This window comes from Sebastes umbrosus, chromosome 5, assembly GCF_015220745.1.
Source record: "Sebastes umbrosus isolate fSebUmb1 chromosome 5, fSebUmb1.pri, whole genome shotgun sequence".
NCBI lineage: Eukaryota > Metazoa > Chordata > Actinopteri > Perciformes > Sebastidae > Sebastes > Sebastes umbrosus.
Window position 1 is genome coordinate 22,755,459 of NC_051273.1, and position 19,784 is coordinate 22,775,242.

At 37.3% G+C, this 19,784-nt stretch overlaps 1 protein-coding gene across 4 annotated transcripts; it reads left to right on the top strand.

Moving 5' to 3' along the window:
• The first annotated feature begins 1,240 nt into the window (after window positions 1–1,240).
• On the top strand, window positions 1,241–13,385 carry serbp1a (SERPINE1 mRNA binding protein 1a). Of its 4 annotated transcripts, none has more exons than XM_037769617.1 (9): window positions 1,241–1,619; window positions 4,101–4,284; window positions 6,101–6,250; window positions 6,391–6,459; window positions 9,093–9,167; window positions 9,316–9,487; window positions 10,692–10,736; window positions 10,920–11,129; window positions 11,975–13,385. In XM_037769617.1, the coding sequence occupies exons 1-9, from the start codon at window positions 1,364–1,366 to the stop codon at window positions 12,029–12,031; spliced, it is 1,218 nt and encodes a 405-aa protein (XP_037625545.1). In that variant the 5' UTR covers window positions 1,241–1,363; the 3' UTR covers window positions 12,032–13,385. The 4 variants fall into 4 exon arrangements, with proteins under 4 accessions (XP_037625545.1, XP_037625543.1, XP_037625546.1 ...); XM_037769615.1 differs by having other exon boundaries at window positions 1,242–1,619; window positions 6,388–6,459; XM_037769618.1 differs by having other exon boundaries at window positions 1,242–1,619; window positions 9,319–9,487.
• The last annotated feature ends 6,399 nt before the right edge of the window (window positions 13,386–19,784 follow it).

Genomic DNA, 19,784 nt, shown 5'->3' on the forward strand with positions numbered 1-19,784 from the left:
TTTATTACAATTAATAATAAAATAAAATAAATAAAATAAAATAAAATAAAATAAAATAAAATAAAATAAAATAAAATAAAATAAAATAAATAAAAGGCTTATATTTGTCTATTTTCTTATGTTGACCTTTCCACACAACACATCTTCCAATTAACTGACACATAAACAGATGCACCTGCTATCTTCCTTAGAGGTTTATAAAGGTATTTATGTGCGTATTAAACAGGAGTAACGGGGCAGTTGAGCCTTAATTTAATCTAAAACTGACTAACAGTTTTAAGCTCAGGGGAGTTTTTTTTCTGAGGAATCAAAACAAGAGTGTGTTAGTGCTATTAAAATAAAATGAATATATATTTTTATTTTTTAATAAATAATTAAATGTTCTTACAATTAATAATAAAATAAAATAAATAAATAAAATAAAATAAAATAAAATAAAATAAAATAAAATAAAATAAAATAAAATAAAATAAATAAATACATTTGTCTATTTTCTTATGTTGACCTTACCACACAACACATCTTCCAATTTAACTTTAACACCTGCTATCTTCCTTATAGGTTTATAAAGGTATTTAATGTGCGTATAAAACAAGGGTAACAGGGCAGTTGAGCCTTTATTTAGTTTAAAACTGACAAACAGTTTTTAAGCTCAGGGGAGGGTTTTTTCTGAGGAATCAAAACAAGAGAGTGTGTTAGTGTGCAAAAATAATAAATAAATAAAATAAAATAAAATAAAAATAAAATAATATAAAATAAAATAAAATAAAATAAAAATAAAATAATATAAAATAAAATAAAATAAAATAAAATAAAAATAAAATAAAATAAAATAAAATAAAATAAAATAAAATAAAATAAAATAAAATAATATAAAATTCTTATTTTCTTATGTTGACCTTCCCACATAACACATCTTCCAATTTACCTGACACATAAACAGATGCACCTGCTATCTTCCTAAAGTATTTAATGTGCGTATAAAACAGGAGTAACGTGCCTTTATTTAGTTTAAAACTGACAAACTGTCAGGAGTTTTTTTCTGAGGAATCAAAACAAGAGAGTGTGTTAGTTCGCCCATGCTTGTCGTTACAACGGCAGGAAACACTGGAAAGACTTGCATTATGGGTATTGTAGTGTTTTTCTGGTCTATCCAGCAACTACGTCAATAGCATCTCACTCCCCCAAAAAACTACACGCCCCACCCGCGCCAAACCCCGCAAGTCCCCGGATGTCTAGCAGCGCCGGAAGAGAAGAAGGTCCTTTTTTCTCTCCCCCAGCCATCTTGTGGCTTCATCTCGCGAAGTGTTCGCACCCGAGCCCTCGTAGAATCGGAGGAAAATCCTGCTGAAGGGGCGCCATCATGCCCGGACAAATGCAAGAAGGCTTCGGCTGCCCCATAACCAATCGGTTCGACCAGTTATTTGACGACGAATCGGATCCGTTTGAGTTGCTGAAGCAAGCAGAGGTGAAGAAGAAGGAGGCTCCTGCTCCCGGTGCCGCCAAGACCGCAGCGCAGCTCGCCAAGCAGCCGAAGAAGGAGTCCCAGAAGGAGAGAAAAGCTCCACTGGCCGACAAGAAGGAGGAGACCCAGGCGCCCGTACCGCTTAAGAAAGATGGTGAGATATATTTAACGCTCTTATACACATTAACCAACTGCAATACTGAAGCTAACATGCTAAGTTGCTAGAGGTTCGTAAGCTACCACCGTGACATGTGGTCCAGCATGGCTGCTACTATTGTGCCTCTCTGTTTGCACGATGACATCCATATAAACGTGTAAAGCATTAGGATGTGTCTGGTTTAAGTGAATGGGGTGTTAAACAGTTTGCAGGCCGACTTGTTTTGGCTTGTTCCTGCCACCCCCTCCATCACCATCACCATGATGGGCCTTGTTGAACTGGCAGAACCCGAAAGCCTGGCTCACCAGAGAAAGTACCCTTAAGGGTGTTTTTAATTAATACTCCTATAAAGTCGTGACTTGTTGCTTATTTTGTTTTTATTAATCAGCCGAATTTAAGTACTTTATAGTAGATTTTTAAAAATGTGCTTAAATAAAACCTGAGTGGTGAAGAAATATCACCCACATGGACATGAAATGTAAATATGTTAATTTTAACATGGGGATTCGCAGGTGGATTTTGTCTCACGTTAGAGGAGCAGCACTGTTTTTATTAATTGGCCGAATTTAAGTACTTTATTAATTAGCCGAATTTAAGCACTTTATACTGGCTTTTTAAAAATGTGTTTAAATAAAACCTGAGTGGTTAAGAAATATCACCCACATGGAAATGAAATGTAAATATGTTAATTTTAGCGTGGGCTTTCACTTGTTGCTTATTTTCTTTTTATTAATTAGCCGAATTTAAGTACTTTATACTAGCTTTTTAAAAATGTGTTTAAATAAAACCTGAATGGTTAAGAAATATCATCCACATGGAAATGAAATGTAAATGTTAATTTTAACATGGTGGATTCGCAGGTGGGTTTTATCTCTCAGTAAGCTCACTTGTCTCACGTTAGAGGAGCAGCACTGTTTTTATTAATTGGCCGAATTTAAGTACTTTATACTAGCTTTCTAAAAATGAGTTTAAATAAAACCTGAGTGCTTAAGAAATATCACCCACATAGACATGAAATGTAAATATTTTAATTTTAACGTGGAGGATTCGCAGGTGGATTCTGTCACACGTTATCGGCAGCAGCAGCTCTGCTCTCATGGTGATGAACCTCGTGGTTGTAGTGTGGGGCGTGTTAAAGCACACTTCCCATTGGCGCACAATACATGCTCAGTGCATGTGATCGACCTGCAGATCATTTAATTTCCTGTTTCTTCCTTACCAAATTATGTTATCTATGCAGGTTGTCATGATATTGAATTTTATGGTGCGGCATGTAAATTTAATAAGTTGCAGGCAGAGTTTTAAACATCAGGGCGCTTACAAACAGGAAGTTAGTTTGCCCTTTTTTCCATCATGCAAGTCTGCCAAGTGGGCTCATATCCGTTTTTGCTTGAGAGAAGATGAGACAGGTGCGCTGACTGGTGCACCCAGCTGCTGCTGTGTAGTGGAGGGTGTCTATTTTGGTAGCTGGTGTTTTAGGCAATGGGTGGGACTTGTTGTGTCACACTGGACCAGCGGCAGTCAACCATGTGTCATTAAATACTGGTGATCAGACTAGGAAGTAATGAGTGACCATGCTGTAAACACTTGATCCCTTTATAATATAAGATTGCTCGCCTCTGAACCAAAAACAATAATTTATATTTTTTAGCGATGTCAATCGATTAAAACACAAATTAATCTCGTTTTTTTTTTCAAAATGTACCTCAAAGGGAGATTTGTCAAGTATTTAATACTCATTTCAACATGGGAGCTGGCAAATATGCCTGCTTTATGTATATATTTATTATTGGAAATCAATTAACAACACAAAACTATGACAAATATTGGCCAGAAATCCTCACAGGTACTACATTTAGCATAAGTGGAGCAATATTAAGCCTCCTTCCTGACAAGTGGGCATGTCTGTAAAGGGGAGACTCATGGATACCCATAGAATCTTTTTCATTCACATAACCTGAGGTCAGAGGTCAAGGGACCCCTTTGAAAATGGCCAGGACAGTTTTTCCTCACCAAAATTTAGCGTATGTTTGGAGCGTTATTTAACCTCCTTTCCGACGAGCTAGTATGACATGGTTGGTACCAATGGATACTTTAGGTTTTCTAGTTTCACATGCCAGTACCTTCACTCTAGCTTTAAAACTGAGCCCACTACAACCTAAAAATCGCAAGTTGTGTTAATGCGTTAACGAAATTAGTGGCGTTAAAAGGAATTTACGTTAACTTTGACAACCCTAATATTTTAATGCTTTAAATTGTTTACACTTTTAATAATTGGATTACATTGCAGACAGCAGAGTATTTAATAAATGGATCCTACCAGCAACTTTAGTTTAATTCTGCACATTAATTGGAATTATTTGCTCCATTTAAACAGAACAATCGCCTCCTCTTCTTTCTCTTGTCCGGGGCTCCACAGTGGGTCCTGATCTATCAGTGCTATTGGTCCTCTAATCCTCCTGTTGTGGTCCATCCTAGGTGCCGGCATGAGGAGAATGGGCCGCAAGCCGGACGGCGAAGGCTTCAGACCCCAGGGCGGCCAGGGAGAGGGGCGCCCCCCCACAGACAGGCGGCTTCCGGACAGGCGGCCCCCGCGTCACTTCCAGAAGCCTCTTGGTGAAGCTGGTGACAAGCCTGAGGGAGGCGAATTCTCAGTGGAGAAGTGAGTTTGTATTCTAATAAGCAGACATTTTAATTTAAATGCAACTAAGGTTGTAACAGTACAACGGTACAATAACCATCTCAGAAAATAACACCGTATATGGTATTACACTATTAGTATTAGTAGTAGTTTCAATTCAATTTCGCGGTAAGACAACCATCTCAGAAAATAACACGGTATATGGTATTACACTATTAGTATTAGTAGTAGTTTCAATTCAATTTCGCGGTAAGATAACCATCTCAGAAAATAACACGGTATATGGTATTGCACTAGTAGTAGTTTCAATTTAATTATATATAGCATCAAATCATAACATATCAATTATCACAATGACCCTCAAAGGAATGAGAGCAGAATTATAAACCTGATTAAAAATGGCATATGTTATATAACTGAATCATGTTAGTTTATTTTTTGCTGCACTAAAGCATGTAATTAACTACTAAAATGAAAAATGACATCCATTGTGAGCATTTAAAATATTGTCCTATCATTATTCACATATATTGTAGATGCGCGACAGAGCAGCCAGACTGTTCCTGTCTGTACCTTTAACTCACACACTTATTTTATAACCGTCAACTCTCATACCACGGTATACCTTGAGACCAGCATACCGTCCCAACCCTAAAAGCAACCATATATGAAAAGGAGGAGCAGAGTGAATCCACTACTATTATACCTTTTTTGTTTTCTAGCTCAACATGAGGCAAAAGCAGTACTCACTATGGGGTGGGGTAGGCTCAGTAACTGTTAAAGGCGTTGCTTACAATGATAAGGTTTAGTATGTTAGAGTGTTTTGCCCAAACTGCTGTAGGCACATGTGGCTCTCTATCTCATCATCAGTTTTACTCTCAGTTCGGTCAGAAAGGGCTGTCTGACGTAGGGATGGGACGATATAGCTATAAAAAACACTCAATAAGTTGTCTAGCTTGCTATCATGGTAGAGAAGTGAAAAATATAACCTGATTTAAAAAAAACACTGGAAATATGTAAAAAAGAACACACACACATGGTTGCCATTTTGTTTTATCTGTTCAAAATGTGCATTAAAGGTACATTTGTCAAGTATTTAATACTCTTATCAACATGGGAGTGGGTAAATGCTAGCCTTATGCAAATGTATGTATTTATTGTTGCAAATCAATTAACAACACAAAACAATGACAAATATTGTCCAGAAACCCTCACAGGTTAGCATAGAAAGCATTAAAGCATAAAAAATATGCTCAAATCATAACATGGCAAACTGCAGCCCAACAGGCAACAACAGCTGTCAGTGTGCTGACTTGACTATGACTTGCCCCAAACTGCATGTGATTATCATAAAGTGGGCATGTCTGTAAAGGGGAGACTCGTGGGTACCCATAGAACCCATTTTCAATCACATATCTTGAGGTCAGAGGTCAAGGGACCCCTTTTGAAAATGACTGTGCCCGTTTTTCCTCACCAAAATTGTGCGTAATTTTCGAGCGTTATTTAGCCTCCTTCATGACAAGCTAGTATGACCAAATTGGTACCAATAGATTCCTTAGTTTTTTTCCCCTCTAGCTTTAAAACTGAGCTAAACAGCTAAATTGCAAGTTGCTTAATGCGTTAGAGAAATTAGGGGCATCAAAATGAATTTGTGTATTATTTAACAAAAGGTAAAGTGATGCAGTATGTTTATAATATCATGAATCACATTTATTTTGGCCAGGAAAATTGTGACATGAAAAATATTGTAGATAACCTCCCTTAGATCTTAACCCTCCGATAGGCAGAGAAACCTGTGCGTTGACGGGGATTTTACCATGTTCGTCTCTCTCTTTAGACCCATTGGTGATAGGCCGATGAGAGGACGTGGCGGCGGCGGTGGCAGAGGCGCCCCCCGTGGAGGCAGAGGCCGCGGCATGGGTCGTGGTGATGGCTTTGACTCCAGAGGAAAACGGGAATTTGATAGACACAGTGGCAACGACAAATCGTAAGTACTGTTTCACTTCTTATATAGCCTTTGAATAAATAAAATATTCTCAATTTACACCAGGTCTGTTAAAGACGTCGGTGTGTTTTCATGCAGTGCATGTGTCATGACCCTGTCTAAAGCTAATGTTCTTTCAGTAGTCTGAAAGGTGAGGAGAAGCGTGGTGGAGGTGGATCTCACAACTGGGGCACCGTCAAGGATGATATAAAGTAAGTGCTGCTCATACATGAAACTTTGCATGAACACTACACTACTGAGAACAGAAGAAATAACACTTATGCATGCGAGAGGTTTTTCCTTGTATGATGTATTTTTTATATTATTGACACTTAGCATCGAACATACTTCCATGAAATGAGTTACAAATACTGTATAGACACATCATCCACTTATGTTTGTCTAAAGTGACGCATTTTAAGATTTGTTATAGATACAGAGGAAAAACAAACAGTGGAAACAATGAAAAATTAGGGAGTGATATTTTCTTTAATATACAATCATAGATTTGCAAAAATATAATCTGGCCTGTGGGTTGTTTTCCCAGCGTGAAACAAAAGAATTCTAATTAATGGTTAACATACTCTGTTATCTTAATTACGTAAATGTCCATCTGTGCATTTAAAGTTGAGCTCTCCTTGTAAGAGCCTATTTACCACCTACCAGCAATATATTATATAAACATTTTTGATGGATGAGTCCAAAAAATAAGGTCTTACTCTCCAAGGGTACATGACATCTGAAAATATCTTGTCAGGCATTATGTATTTCTCTCTCAAAAATCTTAAATAACAGGGTAATCCCAGAAAACATGGTACAATTAGATTTCCACAATTTCTCCAGCAGACTGGGGAGTTACCATCATAGTGGGTGTAATAAAATACATTATTAGTCTTTTCCAACTAAACTCCCTCCAATTTTGTGAGCTGGTACACTTCCATTGATACAACCCTATTATTGTCCGTTCTTCCTCAGATATGATTCTCTCCTTCCTTCTACTATGCATCTTCTATAGTTGGCCTATAATACTCCAATAATATTCACACTGGAACATTATGGGGTTAAGGTGGTGTGTTTAGTGTTAATAGTTAAAGTGCTTTCCTGTGTTATTTGTAGCCTATAGTAGGGTATCATTGTCCCAGTCAGGATGCTCCTACATATAGATACATTCTGAATTTCCACAGTGAATAAAAGATAGTCTGACATATTGGGTTTGGGGGTCCTCCTCCAAGAAAATGTGAAGTTTTTTTTTACTTAAAACTGCAATTTTTCACAAGTTTGGACCATTATTATTACTAGTTAAATAATTATTGTATTATTTATCACAGCCTTCGTCTGAACATTCAATTCTTCTGTAAATGTTTACCCTAAAAAAGCAGATTCAGAAAACCTTTAAATAATGTTTCATTAAGTTTATTTCATCACAAATTAAAAAAGTTATGAACAGTTCACTAATTAGAACAAGGAACATTGTATTGATAAATTACAGCCCAATTGTTCTACATTTAGAGAGCGGGTTGTCTTGTAGGTTACTGTCAGCGATGATCGCTTGTATGGGGACGGAGGGTATTCTCTCTCTAATATTTTTCCATTGGGCATTATATGATGAATAGCACCAGCATATCATAAATCCCAACTGTGCTGCCCAATAATGATAATCTTTAAGAGAAGGTAGGCCCCTTAAAAACACATTGTAGGTCTTTTACCTTGCCATATACAGTATACCTTGAAAAAAATGTCCCATTAAACTGTTTTTGGTCAATCTCTAGTTGTAGGGTCTGAAATAGACAGAATAATCTGCCAATATGTTAATTTTAATAGATTTGAGCTAAAACTTTCACTTTCATTTTTATATTTATAGGTGAATAGTTACATTCTGATATTTTTGCAAGATCTTTTGGTATTATGATGCCCAGATATTTAAAATGCTCTGTTTGTCATGCCAAAAGGTACTTCATTCTGACTTTTCCTGGTGGGCTGTAGTTGTATATAAGCAATTGTGTTTTGCCCATGTATAATCTTGTATCCTGATAGTTGACCATATTGTTAAAATGGAGTTCTGCAGGAATGAGTCCTAACACAGGTTTTTAGTTAGATGACTGAAATAAGGTCTGTGGTTAAAACGAGCTTGAGAGATTTTAACGATTTGTTCTAGGACATAAAATACCTCAGTAAATATCCTACTCGGGAATTTTTAAGCTTTTACGTATCTAAAAAAAAAAAGCTGGTTGCTAACAAGCGGCCAAATGAGACTCCGTCCTCCTCTACAGCGTTGTTGTGTTTACTCGCATTCATGTGACCGTGAGGGAGTTTATTTATAGCTTAATGTTTGGGCGGCTGTGGCTTGTGGTTTGATTTCCGGCTCCAGTCCACATGTCGAAGTGTCCTTGAGCAAAACACTTAACCCCAAATTGCTGTGATTGAGTATTTAGATTAGATCTTGACTGATCTCCTTTTTAATTTGTGCCTTAATATGTGGATCATTGAGTAGGCATGAGTTTAGTTTCCATACATTTCCCATATATTGTTCTTTGGTCGTAGGTAAATATCAACAGATGGGTATATACAGTAGGTACATGGTCACTTAAATCTGCTGTCCCACTTCCACAGAGGTTTTATCTTTTCCAAATATGGGCGGAATAATGAGTGTAATCTCTTCTATTAGGGAAAGCGTCTCTCGTACAAAACTAAATCAACCTCTTTAGAAAAAGTGTAATCTTTCTTGTGTAGAGACTTTCCATTGAGCTTTTATCCTAGTTTTATCCCCGGCAAAAAAGACATGATCGGAGCATCTCTAGTTCTCAACACCTTGTAACACCATGTAATTTTTTTTCATTCTTCATAGCGAGCTTGACCAATCAAACGTTACTGAAGAGAACCCCGAAGGAGAGGAGCATCCACCTGCTGACTCTGAGAACAAGTAAGTTTATTTCCTAACTAATAAGAACAAATTGTGAAGAGATTTAATTTTGACTGTAATTGATAAAGGCGTCATAGTTTGAAATTAGTTTGGATTCCAGAGCCAAACACATTAACACCGTGACACTGTGTGTGCTGTGTGTGTGTTGAAGGGAGAATGAGGTCGAGGAAGTGAAGGAAGAAGGCCCCAAGGAGATGACTCTGGATGAATGGAAGGCAGTGCAGGACAAGGAGCGGGCCAAGATGGAGTTCAACATCCGTAAGGCCAACGACGGAGCTAACTGGAACAAAGGATTTGTGCTGCACAAGTCCAAGGCAGAAGTGAGTCACAGATCTGCTCATTTTCAATACTTCTGTATTTCACATTCAGTTGTGTTGCTAGGTTTATCAGACTATGATAGACTTTGTAGACATTAATATTTTGCAGGTTCAAAGTGTCGTGTAGTGCAGTCATTCATCAGTTACCTGTGAATGGCTGCAGGGTGGTCAGGCTTAAAACAGGCATCACTGTCTAATTAGCTGCTAAATAAAAGTGCAAAAAGTTCATTATAGCTGCCCGTCGCATGCTCCACTCCAACCACATCTAGGAGAAAGTTGTAGCTTCACGACTTTTGTTTGTTAGAATGTACTTTATATGTTATGCAGAGAATTTAAGCAATAAATCCAAAAAATTCAATGTAAAGTTACATTATTAGACATGACAAGCAAAGTTTTACTTGTATCTGAACGTTATTTAGAACCTTTCATGCGGTGGTGTAGTTTAAAGTGCTTTACAACAAAGTGAAGAAACAAAAGAATAAATATAAACAGGCAAATAAAAAATGTAAATACTATGCGATGAAACCAAGCAATCAAATGAATAACAAAACAAGAGGAAGCAAATGGCAAGAACAGGTATGCTAAGAGCAATAAAACATGTAAAAGATGAGAATAAAACAAGAGTGACAGTTAATGGTAATGCTGAATAAATAAATGTTCAGTTTAAAAATGTTCAGTGCTTGTATCTCTTTGTGATAGTTTGTATTTAAAAAAACGTCAGCAGAGGATCAAAGAGGCTGTGAAGGATTATAAAATGACAAAGAATTTGTAAAGTATGCTGGTCCCAAACCATGAAGAGCCTTGTAAACAAGTAAAATAACTTTAAAATCAATTGTAAAAGACACTGGGAGCTAGTGCATATTGGCTAAAACTGGGGTGATATGCTCTCTCTCTCTCACTTGTTCTGGCAGCACAGTTGTTAATTAATTGTAGTTTATCAATGGGTTGTTTAAGATGTAGAACAATTCAGATTGAAACTGTGAAATGGGCAAAAGATTACTGACACAATCCAGTGGCATTTACAAGTGAGGCCAGACCCACATTGAGTTGGTGTGGTTGAAAGATGGAGTTATAGATTTTTACTGCCAGGAAATTGTAGGTATCAATAGGACATTGTTTTTTAATGTATGTTTACATTGTAGTGTCTCTGTACAATCATGATTTTGCTCAGTATGTTGTGTTAATATTTAGCATTTCTCCATTATAGGAGAAGAAAGAAGAGGGGCCTGAGCCTGAGCCTGAGGAGCCCAAGGTAAAATCTCTACTGTTGCACAATATCTGAACTGAAATCATACATGTGAACAATATCTGAACTGAAATCATACATGTGAACAATATCTGAACTGAAATCATACATGTGAACAATATCTGAACTGAAATCATACATGTGAATAGCATCTGAACTGAACATCTGAACACGATTTTTCTAATTCAGCTTGATGATGAGCACCACTTCCGGAAGCCAGCCAATGACATCACGTCTCAGCTGGAGATCAATTTCGGAGACCTGGGCCGTCCAAGTCGTGGTCGCGGTGGACCACGTGGTGGTCGGGGCGGTCGTGGCCGCGGCGAAAGGGGTGGTGGTCCACCTGGACCTTTGAGGGACGAACCAACTAGGCTGCCCCGTGGACCAAAGCCTGAAAAGGTAGATCATCTTATGGGAAGCTTAGCTGTTGTGTTATTATCACCAAAGTATAAAATAAGTTGTTTTGTCTCACTTTCTAAAGGTAAATAAGTGTTCAGTGTACCTGTAAGAATGAGAGCAGCTGACGAAACTTGAATTCTTGAGTCATTTAAAATAGGGCTGTCAATCGTTTAAAATATTTAATCACAATGGATCACGTGATTGCCCAGAGTTAATCGTGATTAATCACACATTTTTTATCAGTTCAAAATGTACCTTAAAGGGAGATTTGTCAAGTATTTAATACTCTTATCAACGTGGGAGTGGACAGATATGCTGCTTTATGCCGACAACAACAGCTGTCAGTGTGCTGACTTGACTATGACTTGCCCCAAACTACATGTGATTATCATAAAGTGGGCATGTCTGTAAAGGGGAGACTCGTGGGTACCCATAGAACCCATTTACATTCATATATCTTGAGGTCAGAGGTCAAGGGACCCCTTTGGAAATGGCCATTGCCAGTTTTTCTTCGCCCAAATTTAGTGCAGGTTTGGAGCGTTATTAATTGTCCTTCTCGACAAGCTAGTATGACATAGGTTTTCTATTTTAATATGATGCCAGTATCTGCACTCTAGCTTTAAAACTGAGTCAGCTAAAACCTCCGGAAGATCGATTGCGTTAAAGAAACTAGTGACATTTAAACAAATTTACGTTATCGCGTTAATTTTGACAGCCCTAATTTAAAGCCATTTTCCAAAGCTTCCTTCCTGTGAATTCCCTTCAATCCCCGTCATACTTTTGAGGCACATCTTCAAATGTTTGAATTTTCTAACTCCTCCTTTAATGTTGTCTTTTCCCCTCAGCCGTCTGCGTCCGTGCCCAATGTGGACGACCCAGAGGCCTTCCCAGCCCTGGCTTAAGCCCCGGCTGCTGTCCCTCAGGCCTACAGGAGCCTCCCGAGCACCTCCACTACGAGGCTTGCATGTTCCTGGATCCTTCAGCAAAGTGAAATGATGGAGAAGACTGTCATTAACTATGGCACTCAAAGTGAGGACTGAGTTTTACCCAATAAAAACAAAACGAAGATGGGGAAAAAAAGAAAAAACAGAAATTAACAAAAAAAGAAAAAAAAAAAGAAAAGGACTTCTTGCTACTCTGGAGCAACTTATTGGTAGAGGTTTTGTACTTGGAAACAAAGTAGCAGGGATGTTTTCATACAGTATTTTTTTCAGAGGTTATGCATTGTCCATTGATAAATTTTTGTAATTGCTGCTTGAATATATGCATTTGGAAATGTAAGCATAAGAAGGGTGTCTTAAGCTTGGTGTGAGCCATTGCTTGCTCGCTTTGAAATAGGCACTACGGAGCTCTTAACACATAAGCTCTGCCACACCAAGTATTTCTGATGAAGTTACAGCTTCACTCATTAAGATTTATGGATTTTATTTTTTTTTCTTTAGCACTGGGGTATTGTTTTATATTTTATACAGAAGGTCTATTCTTCTATGATCTTCGGCCTGTAAATCTTAAATATTTTCATAAATTCTTTCAGAGACTGTATTTCACATGGTGCAAAATAGGACACACCTTGATCTTTTGATCAAGCGTCCCTGCCTACATTTGAATGCATTGATGAAATGGCGCCTAAAAAAATCTGGTTCTTTTGTACTGAAATGTTCTAAAGGACGAACATTTGAGGAACACATTGGGGATTACTCTCCTAAATTTGCATTGATCCTGAGATATTTGTCAAGTGGATTAATTTGAAGCTGAAAGTTACTCCCATGTGTTCTGATTTTTGATGTATTTTTGGGGTGCTAATCAACATCTAATATCTCCTCCTCCCCGCCCATTTCATCTTTGATTACCAGCCATGTGCAAGTCAATTAATGCCTTTGTTTTTACTCTAAAGAGTGATATATATATATATAGAGAGAGAGAGCGAGGAAGTGTCTTTACGCAGTTGAGATGTGGCTGTAGTCTTCTGGAGGCCCTCAGACCTTCTCCGACTGTTTACACACTCCACTCGAGCATCCTTCCACAGATGTAAACTCAGCCCAGCTTCAGTTTGTTTTTTGCAGTCTGTTCTGTGCTGATCTTTTCCTCCACTGTTGACTTGCCCTGTAGTTTCCACAGTGGCACCACTGCATAATTGCTCTGAAAGAAATACAGTCGTTCATTGTGTGGAACAACTGAAGTGCTCCGCAAATGTGTGAATTCTAGCCCTGCTATTAGAGACCTCTGTCGGTAAATAAAGATGGTCGATAAATCTTTTGCATTGTCACTTTTTTTTAATCCTGCAAAGTTAATTTACACGTGTACATGTACTTGATTTGTTAGCTTTTGCTTACAACCGTATATCATCTCTGATTACTCTCGTAGCGCCCACGCGGAAATCTTAAATGGAAAAACTTGTTGAGCAAGTTTGTCTAATGGTCACCTTCCACCTGCCTAGTTTTAATGAACTAGGCTTGTAAAATGTGTGCGAGATTACTGTTAATGGCCGGGCCACACGGGACGTCAGCGGGACGCGTGGTGGCTGCAGAACCTGTTTCTTTTTTATTTCGACGAGTAGAGTACCGGCTCTTAATTTGGTAAACACAGTAGTCCTAGCAGAAACCCCACATATGCTTTAAATATAATAGACTATGTTAATAACTTAAAAGAACATCAGGTGAAGGGCTGTACTTAGCTGATGTTTTCTGTCCGTCTCTGTCTCTCTTTCTCTGTTTCGGTCTCTCTGTTTCTTTCACTCTCTCTACCTTTGTCTTTCGCTTTGTGTGTCTCTATCTCTGTCTGTCTCTCTCGCTGTTTCTCTCTTTGTCTCTCTCTACCTCTCGCTGTCTGTCTCTTTGTCTCTTTTTCTGTATGTCTATATCTCTAGCTTTGTCTCTTTGTCTGTCTGTCTCTCTATATGACTCTGTTGGTCTCTCTCTGTCTCTCTATGTCTGTATCTCTATCTTTGTCTCTATGTCTGTCTCTATGTCTATGACTGTCGGTTTCTCTCTCTATTGGTCTCTCTTTCTGTTGGTTTCTCTCTGTCTCTCGCTCTGTCGGTGTCTCTGTCTTTCTCTGTTGGTCTCTCTTTCTGTTCGTCTCTCTCTTTGTTGGTCTCTCTCTGTTGGTCTGTCTGTCTGTTTGTTTCTCTCACTCCCTGTCTCACTCTGTCTCTTTCTCCAGATCTGTCTCTCTGTGTCTGCCTCTCTCTCTCTTTCTGTCTCTTGTCTCTCTTTGTTTCTCTCTCCATAAATGTTCTTTTGACAGTATATTGACATCATACCCACAACATTACTAGTTTCAACATCTTTATTTGTAGCATATGTCAGACAACATTTTACACTTCCTGTCTTCATTTCAAAGTAAAAGTCCTGTAGCGTTTTTTGGTGGAAAGAATCAATTAATTTGTGAACACAATGCTTTTAATCTGAAATATTCACAGTAAAGGGTTGTGAAAAAGCAGTTACATGCAGGTCTACATAAATTAATAGACTACCAGCTTTTAATTTTGTAAACACAGTCAGCAGAAACCCCACTATGCTTTAAATATAATAGGTTATGTTAATACGTTTTTTCTGATGTGCTGCGTCTGTTTCTGTCTCTCTCTGTGTCTTTCTCTCTGTCTGCCTCTATTTCTGTCTGTGTCTCTCTCATCATCCTCGTCTTGTGGATTGATAATGCCTGGTCATGTAATGCCCCCAAACTGAAACTTGACAATCTTCAACCGGCTCTGCGGTACACATGCTGACCGGCGCCCATCTATGGATCAGATAAGTCACAGTATTAATGAATGCACACAGAAGGATTCACAAATGTATTTTGTGATTTATATATAAATGACTCACCTAATTGGCGAGAAGCCCTGGCCCGTTCTGCATGCACGCTCGCGCTGCAGAGTTGGCCAAAAATGGCAATGTCTCGTCCTTGGTGAGGGAAAAGGCAGAAGAATTGGCAGCGAGGCGATCCATTCCATTATTTTTTATTCATGAGAAATATACAAATATCAATTAGATGGTAATCTGCATTAGAAATGATGCACAACAATTTGGTTCTAATAATCATCCGCTTATAGTGATCAATTTGACCCGGACAGCACGATCACTAAAAGCAGTTTCCACTGTAGTGTATCTTATGTCGAAAAACATACTATGACTTTTTTTACGTACTACTATACTATGAGTTTGTGTGAGTTTTTTTCTACATACTATACTATGATTTAATGACCTTTTTGACATACTATACTATGACTTTTTCTCCATGACATGTTTCGACATACCATATAGTATTATTTTTTTCTCAATGAAAATTAATCGACATACTATATGACTTTTTCATGAAATTTTTCGACAGACTATACTATGACTTTATTTTCATGAAATTTGTCGACATACTATACTATCACTTTTTTCATGAACATTTTTGAAATGCTATAGTATGAATATTTTTTCCATGAAATTTTTCGACATGCTATATACTATGACTTTTTTTCTCAATGAAATTAATCAACATACTATACTATGACTTTTTTTCTCAATGAAATTAATCAACATACTATACTATGACTTTTTTTCTCAATGAAATTAATCAACATACTATACTATGACTTCTTTTCATGGACATTTTTGACATACTATGCTATGACTTTTTTTTATTTAATCAAAATGGTAGTCTAACTTTTTTTGATATTCTATACTATGACTTTTTCATTTTTCCAACATACTATACTATGACTTTTTTTTTTCCATGAAATTAATCGACATACTATAGTATGACTTTTTCCATGACATTTTTCAACATACTATACTATGGCTTTTTTATGACATTTTTTTGGACATACTATACACATTTTTTTCAACGTACTATACAATTACTTTTTTTTTTAACTTACTATACTTTGACATTTTTCAACATACTTTACTATGACGTTTTATACATTTTTCAATATACTATGACATTTTTACGACTTTTTTCGACATACTATACAATGTTTTTTATTACTTTTTCAACATACTATACAATGACATTTTTGATATACTATACTGTGACTTTTTTTTTTACATTTTATAGTATTTCATAAAAAAGCCATAGTGTAGCTTTCATTTAAATCATGTTCTGCATTTTAAATCATGTCTTTTAATCTTGCCTATTTTTACTCCTGCTTTTAACCGGACTAAAGATTTTATACATCAGACCTGTGATCTTATCTTGTGGACATTGTTTGGTGATCGATCAGATCAACAGGACAATATATCATAGTAAACCTTGCTTTTAATGCTGTTATTTTATCTGTCGTTATGAATGTGGAACTTCAAGAGAATTAAAATTAAATTAATAAGAAAAAATGCATTACTGTCTTTGTCACTGTAATCATAGCAGCCAAATATAATATTTCTATAGTACAATGCAAAATCTGAGAAAATGTTAACAAGTATAAAATTATTGACATCTTTCCAAAATTCACATGTAAATTTACAGGACCTGAATAAATGAGAGCAAGTTTCAGGATGTGATTCGCAGAAGGAACAATTTACATCTATATGTCACTCTTTAACTTTCCTAAGAAATGTTTCACTGGATAGAATCTGTGGATCAACTTAAATGACACCTCTTTTACCTGATTTGTTAGAAGGAACTTTTGCGGTAAGGACCAAACTTTCTTCCATCTCAACATGACAGGTAGTCAAACGCCATCAGGCTAACCTGCAATACGCGGTGACGTCCTTCCCATGACAGTTTACGCATGTTTACGTTACGCACGCAACCCCCCCCCCCCAGTCTTCCTCTACTGCACAATCAGCACTGATCCACCTGAGAGCTCCACCCACAGGTCCCTCCTGGTAGAACATGTTAAAGTGGCAGTAGGCAGAATGTTTTTGGCATCATTGGGCAAAAATTCCATAATAACCTTTCAGCATATTGTAATTCAAGTGTTCTGAGAGATAACTAGACTTCTGCTCCTCTTCATGTCTCTGTTTAAAGACTTTAAGAAATCTAGCCCGTGACGGGAGACTTTGACCAATCACAGGTCATTTCATTGAGAGAGCGTCGGTCATGTGACCAGAACTTGGCGTTCCTTCACCATATTTCACAATGGTGGCGGCGTCACAAACTCTCTCATTTTACAGCTAAACAGTGCACTACAAGATGATTCTGAAAACATTTGAGGAGAGAAATAGACATTAATGTAACATAATATTGATTCATATTTGATCAGCGCTGCCTAGTTTGACCGTTTGGTCGGAGTTCGTGAGTGATTGACAGCCGGCTCTCATAGACGGCAGCTGGACAGCAGACCTCAGATCAGCTCTTACTGCTTGTTTTCCTCCAGTCTGTGAAATCTTGCAGATGCCGTTCGGAGCACCGGAGGACACCGGAGGACACACCGGAAGACACAATAGAGGACACAGGCACATGGTTTTTTGCAGGTTACCTGTTTCATGTCCTACTGTCAGGATATAGCGACTATATATATAACGTTTTATAAAAATAACTTTTTTTAATCATATTTGCTCCAATCTCGCCTACTTCAGCTTTAAGTCATCACTTCCATCCTCCATCCTCTATTTCTGCACCCTACCAAAGAACGTATATTGCCAAAAAGTGAAGGTCAGTTGTTCGTTCCATTGCAATATCAGCGCCCAGCAGCAAAGCTACGCTTCCGCCATTTTGGACTGAAAGCGACTACAGGACGCCAGTAAAACGTGCACCTACAAAGTGCCCTACAAATGTAATACAAAATTATTTCGATTCTATTGTTATATTCTACAGAAATGATGTGTGTTGAACAATAAAATATTATAAATATAATATGCGTTTTCAGTCCAAAATGGCGGCAGCGGCTGTTGTCAAAAAAACAGCGGAGTTTCGTCTCTTTGCTTCCATACTCTTTGACCCCACTCAGCTCTCCTAAACAGGGCTGGTAAACTCACCTCTATAACCACCATCATTTCATATCATAACACTTTAATTCCCTCTGCACCCTCCGTTACACCCTATATTCTTAATCGTAATCCTGTAAATGTTGGCCCTTTAAATATAATAATAAATCTTTTTTACGTCATGATTTTATTATTTTTAATATATTAGACTTTTTCTATCATCACAAAGACGTGATTATTTTTAACTTTTAACTTTAATAGGCTATTTATTGTGTTTATTGTTTTTGTTTGATGACTGTTTGGTACCGCTGACTGTACAACAAATTGCCCCTAGGGGATAATAAAGTTTTCCTTGACCTTTCATTTATTTCTGTGAAGTAAATCAAAATGAAATTGTTATTTTTATATTCTCAGGAAATAATCTGCTCAAAATTCATCCAAATAACTAATTTTACACAAACTTCCTGCAGTTATTGAGTTCACTATTTGGGTTAATTGTACAGTTTATCAGTTGTTCTGTTCTGTTATTGTTATGCATTGAATATAATATGAAATATATACAAAAATCCCCTAAAGAAAATAGTTGGGGACCACTGATCTATAGAAACGTTTTTTTAAATGCACTCTCATTTTACGTAGTAGTTTTACATCAATCGAACATCTTGGTTTTATGATAAACTCTAAAGATCCAGTGATAATTTTAACAATCTACGAGCCAAACAATGTTCTTATTGAAGAGTTTGCTGAGTTGTTATCACATTTTATGTAAAAGTATGACAACATTGTTATTTTAGGTGATTTCAACATGCCTGTCTGCTGCCCCTCTCAGACCTTTGTCACTAATTTTATGGATACTCTGGGATTTTGAGACTAAGGATATCTGTGTGACATTTTATTCAATGTGGATTAATCCCCAACTACCTGTTACTCATAGTTCATAGTTTTTAAACTCGATGTCTTTTCTGAGCTTTTTACTGCTGCTTCTTTAACTGCCTTTAATACACATTTTAACATAGAGGAGCTGGTCTCCCTTTTTAATCATATCTGTCAGACTGTCCTGGACTCTGTTGCTCCCGACAAAAACAACAAGTCACAGTTTAGTATGTCATAAAAAGTCATAAGACTTTTAGTCCCTGGAACTACGTTGCAGGGAACTAAAAGCTTCTTTCAGCCCACTGTAGTCTGGGCTTCCACCGTGGTCTAAAGATCTGCAAAGATTTGGCAAATTAGTTGGATGACGTATGAAAAAGCAACATGACATGTGATGAGGGGTGCTGGTGGTCACAGTGGTAAACACACTCTGCAGCCTGCAGTTCAGTGTGTCCGCCTGTTTCACCTAAAAAAAACACGTTGGAAAAAATTAAACCATAGAAAAAAATAGACGTTAGGTTTTATCTCACTGCAACATTTACTGCTGAATAGTATTTACTGATGCACGTTGGGTGTAATGAATGAAATGCAGCGAGCTAAGTACATACAGACTCACAAAGCTGCTAGCATGGCTATAAACTCTTATTTCCAAATATTTAAAAATTTATATACAGTGGTATTGATCATGATTCTGATCTTCTCAGCAAAAATAATAACAAGCATCTGTCATCATACAGCAATATTACTCGCCTGCAACACTAACAAATCTGAGAGACAATTAACTTTTCTCCTGTTTTAGATGAGCTAAAACTGAGGTAGCATAGATGTATTTAAAGGTGCAGCCAGTATACAGGATGGTCAACAATCTGATAGAGTATGAATTTGTCCTTTTACACGCAGGACAGGATACGTTTTGACATGTTCAAGT